Genomic DNA, 12,176 nt, shown 5'->3' with positions numbered 1-12,176 from the left:
AAGAATAACATATCTCTAATGCTCTCAAGTGCTTGAGTGTGTCTGATTACCAATTGCCTTGTGTGTTTAGACTGGTTCTTAAGGGGTCAATTTATAGGCTCCATGGGCATCCTGAGAGTAATTTTCTAATTAATCAGATGTTGGGTCAGTTTTTTTTTTTTTTTTTTTTTTTTTTTTTTTTTAAATATTTAATTAGGTACATTATTTATGGTAAATTCCAAATTTTCCTACCTCTTTCCTTCATCTTCCATCTATGTGCGTGCAAGGCCCACTTCCTCCTACATTACACTTAATCCCATTAAATTTCCCCACTTATAAATTAATAAGAATTATTTCTCCTTATCAATGAGAGATTCCAAATTTTAGTAACACTATAACTCCTAATTTACCATATTAAACTCCTATATCTTTTCAATAAATTTTCCAATTTACCATTTCATTAAGGACAAAACTTGTTTACAAACTTGGTTGTAGTTTAAAGCTACAACTTCAATTAATATCTTTTTATTAAATGTGAATTTTGACAAGTCCACTATTAGATTACATTTTCTTCTTATATTTTTTTTGCTTGCAAAATTTCCAAAAGAGTGAGGATTAGTAGTTATGTCATCAATCAATTGTTTAAATTGCAAGTTTTGGTAGTCTAAAATTATGCATAAAAATAAGTTTATGGATCATATAGTAAATAATATCTAATTAACACAAAATTTGTCATGTGTATTAAGTGCATAAAGAACATGCAATCTAACAATTGGATTTTAAAAATATGGAATCATATTAATTTGTTTTAATGAAAATTGTAGCCTTAAGCTACAACCAAATTTGTAGCCAAATTTTGTCCTTAAATTAATTTATCAAAATATCATTTTAATATTAAAATGCTACAACATGTAATATATAAGATGATATAATATTAGAATCTCTATTGGCACCACGAATCTTACAACATTTCTGCAACAAGTTCCTTGTAAGTTGTGATAGTTTTGGGTATAATCCTTGTTTACATTAATTTATTTGATTTTGAGCTGTGGTAGGCTAGCAACTCAACTTATTGTGAAAACATTGCGACATTTACTCTATCCATAGAAGAATGGATTATATCAATTCTTCTATATAATATCGATTATTTTGCCGAAACAATTTTCTTTATTGGTCTTATTCAGATCATTTGAAATGCAAGCCCGTGCCGATAATTTTTTGTTTCAGCCCATCAATCAGCTTACAAAACATAATACCAACGTTTCTAGGCCCACGTATCCTTCCAGGGTTTGCTTATGAGTTAAAAGGAGTCTCTATTGACATTCGACCAGGCCCAACCACAAAAGTGGGTCTCTGTTCAAAGTTGATGAGGCCCAACCACAAGTGGAATGAGAACCAGAGCGGGAGTCCAATAACTGAAGCCTGTGTACATGTGCTTTGGGCAAGCGTAAGCTGAAATTCACAATCTACAAATTTACAAGAAAACAAAAAAAAAAAATACAAGACGTCCGTGCATGACACATTAACCAAAGTACGTATAGTATGCTTTTTCATGGGAGATTCAACGAGGCAATGCTTTTTCTGAAGCATGGTTGGTGCGACATACAAGAAATCATGATCTTATAATTGCCTTCTAAAGTTTTTTTTTTTTTTTTGGTTGGAGGAGGGGGCGGTCTTTTTTAAGTTCTAAAGCCAAACCTACCTATATAACCTTTCTCTACTTTTCATAAGATACAAGGAAAAAGGGACAAAAGAAAATAAAGGAAAAAAGCAGAGTGAAAGATGATAGAACCAAGTAGATTTGATCTTTGCATGGAAACAAACATACAAACAAAGCTACATACAAACAAAGCTCGAGGTTAGTGAGGAGCCAAAATCGTTGAGAAAGAAAGTGAAAGCTTTACTGCTCTTTGATCTTTTGCTTCAAAAGAGAATCTGATACCTAACTTCCTGCCTAGTTAGCTACCCTTTTTATCTCTTTATGTTGAAAAGGAATTGACCCTTAGGAAACTGAAGTCAAATAATCTTGAACAGGGAAGCATCAAACCCAATTAAGATTGTCTCAGATCGTTGTGTAAAAAAAAAAACAAAGGTGGGCATAGATAAGACATACTGGACAATCAAAATTGACGTGCCTAGCTATATATATATATATATAGGTTCAAAAAAGAAAAAGAGAGAATAAAAAAGGGGGCGGGGAAATTGGCAGCTAGCTTGTGACAACTAGTAATCAGTTGCATGATAGCGTGACAAAGACATGCACCAATTAACCCATTACATTATTGGTGCCAATATGCCATGGTCCAGTTACGTTATACACTGGCAATGGCTCAAAATTTCATTGGGACCATTATGATCAAAATTTATATTTGACCTGTTGAAAAACTTTCAATTTTGTTCCAAAATGTATTTTGTCCAGTTCCTCGCAAAAACTTAATATCTATTTTGGCCTATTATATTGGCGTGTATATACTAAAGTGTTCGGATTTTATAATGATGTGATGTAAAACTCTTGGTTTACTCCCTCCAATCGTAACATGTTACATTATTATTTTACAAAATGATAAGTAAGTAGTATCACATGTAATCACTCCTCACCAAAATCCCAAAACCATTTGCTTTCTCTCAGACTGAATTACCATCATGGGCCAAACTTCTCTAGATTTGCTTCTCACTATTTGCCAATGTTGTCATCCTTGGCGGTGACTCTAAACGAATCACTCCCCTTCATATCTCGCCAATTTTCCAAACCTAGCATTTCAAAACCTGATACACAAATGAAACTCAGAAACCAAACCCAACCTTAACCACCTAGCAAAAGAAAAAACCTAGGGTCGCAATGCGCTCTTGGGGCGAAGGAATTGATATTCACCATAGATTGTGGCGGCAGTGGTTAATGGTGAAGGAATGAGGTAGTGAGTCTTGACTTGGGTTCCTCGTGGTGAGAACAAAGACCAATACAGACACGAGATCAACAATGGTGACCTCTGATGGGCAGTAACAGTATGGGCGGCAACAGTGAGCCATGGTGTTTGCGGTCAGAGAATTAGTTTGAGCGAGAGCATATATACTTGCAATTTTGTTAGAGTTTTGGGGTTTTAATTGAGTGTTATAAGATGTGTTGTTCTTAGGTGTTTTATTTTAAAAAGTGTGATGTGACATTCATTTATCGAATAATGTAAATAAGAGGTTTTACACCACATTTTTATAAAATATTTATTTTCTAGATATTAATTTTGATGCTTGTTTTAGATTTAAGAAAAAGGATCACAATGGAACAAAATTTTTGCTAAAAATATTCCTTTACATTGCCCCAACTTGCTCATGAACTAGTATCAAATGGATCCGATGGATCCGCCTATATATGGAAACTATTGATAACACAGATGTTACAAATTTAATCACAATGGATCTGATTGATTGGACGCTAGAGCTAATGGATCCTTGAGAAGATTTTCTGTCCAGGTGCAAGGATGTACAACGGATCAAAATTTTCCTTCCTTTCCTCAAATCTTGTCCACTGGTTCCCAAAATGTCGCTTCCATCCCTCCTGTTTTTCATAGTGAGGGAGGTACAGTTTGAAATCAAGGCCATGCTTGATGCAATATTGAATAACCTCATGGTTTTGTGCAACCAGTTTCTCAGGTGAAGGGCCCTTTGGGTACGGAAGGTTTGAACGGAGCAATGCCACTATGTAGAAAATCTCACCCTCTGGTAACACCACAGAAGTACGTGTATCCCACCTGGAATATAGGTAATTAAATGTAGTCAGTAGCTAAACTCTATCTCTCCATCCAAATCATTGTTTATTGTGTAAAAACATAAACTCAATTAGATCTACAATGACAAATTGGGCTCACTACTTAAATTCTCTAACAAAATGACCATTTCATATTTATGTAAGGAACAACAAATTCCCTAATTGTAAATTGCATTAAGCTTGTAATTTTTTTTTTTTTTTTTAAACTAAGAATGATGAATCAAATCCGGGAAATAAAACCTACAAAAAGGTAAGAATGCCATCAAACCATTAGGCCATTCATGAATTCTTTTAATAAGTATTTTGCAAAATCCTTCTTCCAAAAAAAGAAAAATAAAAGAAAAGATACAGTTATAGAATGAGCTTGTAAGTTACCCTTTTTAACTGTTTTGCACTGGAAACAAATTAACAAATAATATAAATCTAGCATTATCGAGCCCGTTAAAAAACACCATCATGGATCAGCCAAAAAAGAGGGCATTTTCGTCAATAAAAAAATCATTGCTGGAGCCCAGACAAATTATGGTGTCATTATAACCTGGTTGGCGAATAAATCCTTTTGTCATTTCTGGGATGGCAACACTCTTTCAATTTTTTTTTCCCCAAAACTATGAATATTCACACACCCACCTGTAAAATTCTGTTTCTACAAAAAGAGAATCCGAGAGTGACGAAAATGTCCCCATTCTGCACTTCCATTTCCAAATATAATGACACATGTATTGATTTACCAACCACCCCCAAGAGGTTGAAACTCTGAAAATAGATATTGATGTAAGACCTATTAGGCCTATACTTAACTTGACCGTTCCATAAAAAAAAAAAAAACTTGACCTAACCTATTTTTTAGGTAGGACTAAGTTAATTTTGGCCTAAGTTAACTAGATTCTAAAAGCGAAAAACAATGTCAAGAAAATATTAAAATACTCTAACCATGGGTCCCACCGTATCTTTGTCCCACAAAGTACTTTTCCTAGTTTCCAACGTTTGCTTATACGCTTTAACCCACCGCACCGCGCACCGCACGGCTAGACCAAACACCAAAACTGACGTGTGGTCCGCAAGGAAAATTTTAATATTATAATTTTTGCTACAACTTATTCGTTAAGTTGTTACTAATAAAGTAAAAATAATAGATTTAGAATTCTATTACTCATGGCTTGCTATATTAACAAATTGTGATAAAAATTGTAGTCTTAGTATTATTGGACAAAGTATCTGATACAGTACAGTTAGGTACAGTATTAAACGGTACTACTTCTCAGTGCAACAAAAAGGCATGGGGACGTTTTAGTAGGGTCATTGGGTGATGGGCTTATCCCTTTGGGTCCCACTTGGATAACCTTATTAGAAGTAGAAAATATTTGACCTACCTCCAAAATCTTAACCACCGGATTTAAAATGTTCAGCAAATTAGTCAGCATATCGAGATCGACAGGGCCAAGTGATTCAATCCCTGCGTGACAAAAATTATGGCGTGGGTCCGTACCTTAAACCCTAACTCAAAAACAAAAGGACTGCTTGTAGAACCTCGTCACTCACAGTGAGCTCAACCTATCCAGCTCAGACGGAGCAGCAATGCAAAACCCAATACCAACAGATTGTATCACCTCCTTAAATTATTCTACTTTTGGTAAGTAATTATTATAAAACACACTAATAAAGAAGAATAGTTTTGACTCCACCAGAGTACTCGATTAGCGAATTCATTAATTTGGGGTATGACGTAAATTTAAAAGTTCTAGATTTAATTCAATACTGTCAATTCATGCAATTTTTATGATTTCTTGTGAATAAGAAGTGAAATAATTTAGTTAAAGACTTGGACACTATTTTATTTATATATACATATTTATTTTTAAAAGAAGAAAAATGACTTAGATAATCATCATTTACTTACTTATGAAAAGTAACAGGACTTCGCACTAATTAGAAATAAGTAATGCAAATGCAAGAAATGTCACTATTTAAAAAAAAAAAAAAAAATTTGGGTTTTGGAAATAAATTAGTATTTGAGAAGAAGTCAAAATTAAAAATAGTGATTTTCCTACAAGTAGTTGTATAATTAATGCAGGCCCAACAAAAAAATGAAGAGAGAAAGTGAGCAATGCTTACATGCTTCGCAAAAGAGGATAGATCAACATGGGCCCACCCACGCCACCCTTTAGGATATTCTTGAACACGGCGCGGTCAAACTCTTCAATATCTGACTTTGATACGAACAAGTTTAACCATGGGTGCGGTGCGTCCCATAGACCGTGAGCCCTGGCATGTTCCTCTGCACGCTTCACACGCAATAGAAACTCCATGTAGCTCAAGTCCAACTCGAACTTCAAATTCTCAACAAATCCTAGCCGTCCAAGCAACCCATCAACAACCTATACGGAAAAAACAGCAAATATTGCATAAACAACGGGTAAATATAATCCAATAATTTAAAAAAAAAAAAAAAAAATTTCCAATAGCCCAAGAGAGTGTTTTCATGGTTCACAGATTCCAGAAAATGATGGCCTCTTGGCCATTTGTGGAACTGTGGGGACCATAACGTCAGCAAAGACTCAATGATCAGCGCAATAACATTTTTACTGACGCATTATTACTATTTTAACCCCGACTCGATCTGTATCTCACGAAAGTGACAATACTGACAAGGATTTTGTATTTGTTTGCAAAAACGTTCCCACTAGTTGTTCTAGATGACGCTAACTTATTATGCTGAGACCGATTGAAAAATCATGGCCGTTGATCTTTTTGATCGAAGAGTATATATATATGTATACAAAAATGGTATATTAATATATTAGTTTTTAACATATTACTTGAATATCGTTGTACAATCATAATTGAGTGTTGTGAATGTGATTGACCAACTAGTTTCTATCCCAAATTGAGGGCCTCATAAGTCAGAGTAGTAAAGTAAAGAAACATCCGCAAAGGGGAGTGTTTTTTTCGTAATTAAATCCAAAATTCATGACCTTTTTCATAGTGGAATGTGTCAGAAAATCCAATGGAAGATACATGATTCTGTATGGTCGGTTTTCAAGTTTGAAGTAATTCATGAAACTATAAACAAAAGAAAAAATATTAAAAAAATAATTATAATAATAGTAAAAATAAGTAAATGGAGATGTGAAATTGGTGCTGTGTCATGATGGTGGAGGAGAACAAGTCCGTTCTCCATCGCTGAGGTTCACACACGTGGAAGTGAATGCTTTAGTTTTTGACTTTTTCACTGTCCGGCGGGACAGTTTGGGCGTGGAACCCACGTATGCATATTCATGGTCAAAATTTTCACGGAGAGACCTACTTAATGCACTTGTTAGCAACCACCTAGGTCAAAACTCCCTTCTAAACTCAAAACTCAGTGCATCGCTATGGCCCCCACAAGTACTGTTCCCAAGGACACTAACAGCTTGTGCGTCCCTAAGCCCATGACGCCAAGTAATAACTTCAAAAACAACAGTGTCATACACTCCTACAACCCCACCCTCAAAACAAAAACCTAAAAAGAGAGGAAAAAAGAAAAAGAAAGGGACAAGGATTGGTTGAGTGCATTAGAGCCAATCCGATTAAGATGTGTCAAAAATATTAGACACGTGTTTGCATTATATTGGCTTCAATATCCCAAGCATTGGTGTTAATTCAAGTCAAGTCAAGTAAAAAAAAAAAAAAAAAAAGCAAAGCAAAAGAGAAATAAGGTGCATTTTAATATTTTATTTGAATGGGCCATGTTGCAGGAGAATGGTAAATTTCGTTACCATATCAACAGTTGAAGGGTGGTCAGTGTTTCGGTAGTGAAGAGCCACTTCAAGACAGTAAAGAACGGAGCCAGCGGTTTTGGGAATTCGGGTCGGATCGAATCCATGGTTCGAATCCAACGGCACTGAAGGCCAGCCATTGGCTGGGTCATCACCGTTCACGAATACAAAGCCCTCCACGTAATCAAACGAGTCGCCATCTTGCTGAGTCACCAGGAACTCAGCGTCCCGAGTGAATTCCTCAAACTCAGAATACACCACCCTTATCCACCTCACCTAATCACAAACAAACAACCATAATTACGTGTCAAAATGAGAAATGCCGAATTTGTAAAAATAAAAATTGGTAAAAAAAAATTTAAGACAAAATGGCAAAGTAGTAAAATACCCACCATGTCCGGGGCTGGTTGTAGCAAAATTCTAGCTCTGGTAATAATACCAAACTGACCAAGACCACCGAGAGCCCCAAAGAACAGTTCAGAATTCTCAGTCTCTGAGCAAACGAAAATTTCACCTTTTCCCGTTACGACTTCTAATTCCGTTACGTTCGACGTTTGTGGTCCGTAACGGAAAGCCTGGCCACTGACACCGGCGTTCGATAACGTCCCGCCCACCGTTAAACTGAGATAATCAGTCCAAGACCTCGGAGCTAAGCCGAACCCGGAAACGCACCGTTTCAACACATCTTCCCATAATGCCCCTCCGGACACGTCAACATAGGCCGTGCCATTAACCACGACCACGTCGAACACATCCTCCATGGACCGCATGTCCAGGACCAGTCCTCGATCGGCCATCGCCTGGCCGTTGATTGAGTGGCCGTTGCCTCTCGCCGCCACCGTTAGATTCGATGACCGCGCCGCCGCTTTGACCACCCTCGCCACGTCATCGGTTCCCGCCGGTCTGATTAGAGCCAACGGTTTTATAGAACGCAAGCCGCCAAAATCTTTATCGGCTAAGCCGGTAGCCACGCTGTCGATACTGCCCTGTAGGTTCAGCGCGTCGCATAAACTCGTACAATCGACGACGTCGTCGTCGTTTTGCCTCGACTCGACGTCGTTTCCGTGTACGAAACGCTCAAGATAAGCTATCATCTTCGCCGGTTACCGGTACCGTTTTTGTTGTCTCTCTGAAAACTCTCTGTTTTTTTACACTATACTCAGTTTCTGTGTGTGTGTGTGTCTCTCTCTCTCTCTTTACTCACTCAGTCGTGGTTTCATTTTGGAGTTTAGGCTTTAAATAGCCGATGATTGAAATTGGGTTTCTGTTTGGAAAATAAAAAATTGAGTTATTATTTGGGGGAAGTAATTTTTATTTATGACATCAGCATAGGTTCGATATTCTGTTTGACGTTGAGAACCTTTATCGACATCCTCTGTCTGCCACTTCCACACATATATTATATAAGAATTTTTGAATTTTTCCTCACTGGGGTTGGGGTCCCGGGCAGTGCTATAGTAAACGCATCCTCATAGACTTGTTCATGAGCATCATGTTTGTATTTATGCAATTTTAGAAACTAGCGAATAGCTTTGTAGCATAATTGATATCAACATGTTTTTAATGGGAATATCAACATGTTTTAAAGTATCAAATTATATATAAAATATTTTTTTAATAAGGTATTTTATCTTTTTATAGGTAGATAATTTGGGAGAGGGATATTGGGTTTAAATCACAAACATATGACTCGACAAAAATATCATTATTACTGAGTTATCACTTGAATTTACTATATGATTTTGGTGTGAGTGCAGAAGTGACAAGAAGCAAAACACGTTTACTTTTGAAAAATAAAAAATATTTGTTTCAAGAAAATAATCTCGAATCCACTAGTCCTTGAATCAACAATGAAAAAGGAGTTTGGAATCCATCAAAAAGTAATAAAGAAAAGATTTGTAATTTTATTAAACCGAATATGAATGGTTCTTAAAAAAGAAGAAGAAGCATATATAGATTTTGAGGCTTATTTAAAGACTTGGTAAAACTAGACATAAAAATATATTTTAAAACATGTACTAATTGATTCCTAAATATAATAGGGCTATAATTTGACTTAAAGGGCATTCAAACTAACTAAAAACAAGGAAGTAAATACCTACACCTAAAATAACAAAAATTAAAGTATAAAAATGTCAAAATTAATAAATAAAAAAAATCTAATGGTAGATTCTATCCTACATCAATTTTTTTTTTTTTTAGAATGTACTTTACATATGTTTTATATATATATATATATATATTGTGGGGCCCAAGAATTTGTGGTCCTGGCCCATTTTTACATTGGGGCCCAAGGCCCGAGCTGAGGAGGAGTATAGCCGAGGACGTGTAATAAAAGTCCAAGTAGTCTTGAGACATAGTCGAGGATAATTCTGTCCTCGGCATATCTGAGGTCCCCCTGAAAGAAAGGGCAAGAACGGTATAGGAATAGTTTTGGAAAAAATCTAAAATATCTATGTCAATAGAGAAGGGGACGCTGGATAGTATAACGACCAAGGACAAAGGGAAAACTGCCATTACTGCCATTGAATACTCTGCACCTGACAGAGCCATGCTCTTCAGCTTTTACAACCACCTCCCAACCACTTTGGGTATGGGCTGATGTGACAAGTATCAGTCCTGGAAAGTCGATCCTACATGTGGACGTAGGATAAGGGATACAGGCTAATATAAAAGGAGAAGCAAGCAATCCGGAGAAGGGGCTGGGAAAAAAGGCCAAGAACCAGAGCCTCCCAGACCGCCTCAAGGAGAAAGACTCCTCGAGCGAACGCTGTTTAATTCTGTATGAATACCACGACTAACCACCGTCCGGTGATCAAGGCCTAACCTTTCAAACCCACGTTCTACAAATGATATTGTTTGGGCCCTCTTTACGTATGAGCCCAATATTATCTTGGGGTCGTCACGAATTGAGTCCCTACATATATATATATATATATATATATATATATGGAAATATTTTAAATTTATGGCATCTGCACAATGATGATTAAGTTTTATCATCAAGCCAATACATAAATTAATTTTTGGTGTAGGCAATGATGATTTTCTTATTTGACAATAAGAGGCTTTACTAGTTAAGTAGAACTAACTACTATATCTATATACTTTTAAGCATAAAGAATGTGGTTACATTTAATGTTCAATTTTGAACATTATTATATACATTTTATCCATTAAATGAGTTATTAGAATGAAAAGGAGAGATAATAATAGCATCTACAGTTAATTATTTGCAAGTTTTTTGTTTTTTAAATAAATAATTAATTATGGCAATTAAAACTAAATAAAAAAAGAAAAATAAAGCAAAAAAACAAAAGATGAAAAGGAGAGGAGGAAAGAAATAGCTGTATTGTGAGTGATATTGATAACACCATAGATGGGTCACCTTAATTCTTTTCTTCTTTTTTTTTTTTTTTTTTTTTGGGTGAGTGATGGGTCTCTCATTAATTCATTATCCAATAAGAATTTCTCTAGCAAAATGATGTATTCTCCAAATAATATTAGAAAGAATAAATAAACAAATTAAAGTGTGTACCACGCTGGAGAAGGAACTATATTGGGTGGGTACTAGAGCACTAGAGAGTCTCCTACACGGCTACACTACTATTGCTGCTGCTGCAAAGTCCAAGCCTCTCTTTGTGTCCGATCTGCACAAGCATGCATGATGCATGCGTGCGAGCACACTCGCAATCCATGGATGTATATTACTTGTTAGTTGTCAACTCTTCCCCATTAAATTAATTCATTGATTAAAAAAAGCTTTCCTGTTTTTGACTTTTTTATGGAAGGTTCTAAGTGGTGCCGGCATTTATACAATATATGTTTTAAGAAGGTCATAAATAAACAAAACGAGAAGTTACAGAAGTTATTTGAAGCTTGATAAAAGAAAAGGAAAAAAGGAAAAATAAAAAAGGGCATTACACTAAAATATTATGTAATTCAATTCAAAGTTTTGTTTATTAGATAGCGTAGTAGGATTGCATTGTGTAACTTGATAACATTTTCTCACCACTTTATTTCAACTGAGGTGGCTCGAATTAATGTTCGGATAAATGAAACGAGATGTAGATTAATCTTACTCTAATAAGAGTGGCAAAGCGAAAGCTTCGACACCACTCAGTGTGGGGCCGAGGCCATTGGGGATGCAGAATATATCATATGCATACTACCAATAGGTTCTTTTTTAGGCTTGGTTAGAGTATTCGCATCTGGTTTCTTAAAAAAATTCATTTTACCATCTTAAAAGTTACTTTATTAAGTATACCATATTATTTTACAACACACCCAATATCTAAACTTTTATTTTCCTATTCAACTCATTAAAATTATATATTTACACATTAAAGTAATATACAACACATTAAAAGAGAGATTCAGAAGAAAGAGAGAGTAAATAAAATAATATTTTATATTTTTACAATCTTGCTACAGTAGTTTCTAAATTTAAGAGGGCACTGTAGCAAGATTGTAAAAAAATTTAAGAACTCAAGTCCGGATAATGCTTGCATTTTGGTGTTCATTGGATTGGATGAACATATTCTATGAAAAATAGGTGACTAGAATATTATCTACAAGAATCTAATTTAGACATGTGAGGCATTCAATCATGTTTAATTAAGAAATATGTCATCAAATGCTATTGATGAGAATGAAAGATCTAGCTTGTGAATATGTTA

The 12,176-nt window shown here is 35.4% G+C and overlaps 1 protein-coding gene across 1 annotated transcript; it reads right to left on the bottom strand.

The window, feature by feature from the left end:
• Positions 1-3,246: 3,246 nt before the first annotated feature.
• LOC126712712 (cytokinin dehydrogenase 7) lies at positions 3,247-8,789 on the bottom strand. Its single transcript, XM_050412155.1, has 4 exons — positions 7,890-8,789; positions 7,498-7,773; positions 5,855-6,117; positions 3,247-3,722 (listed from the first exon to the last, which is right to left on the bottom strand). Exons 1-4 carry the CDS (start codon positions 8,589-8,591, stop codon positions 3,413-3,415), a joined length of 1,551 nt encoding a protein of 516 aa, XP_050268112.1. The 5' UTR covers positions 8,592-8,789; the 3' UTR covers positions 3,247-3,412.
• Between the last annotated feature and the right edge of the window lie 3,387 nt (positions 8,790-12,176).

Source organism: Quercus robur, chromosome 2 (assembly GCF_932294415.1).
Source record: "Quercus robur chromosome 2, dhQueRobu3.1, whole genome shotgun sequence".
Lineage (NCBI taxonomy): Eukaryota > Viridiplantae > Streptophyta > Magnoliopsida > Fagales > Fagaceae > Quercus > Quercus robur.
The sequence above is the reverse complement of the archived record's forward strand: the minus strand, read 5'-3'. Positions and strand labels throughout refer to the sequence as shown.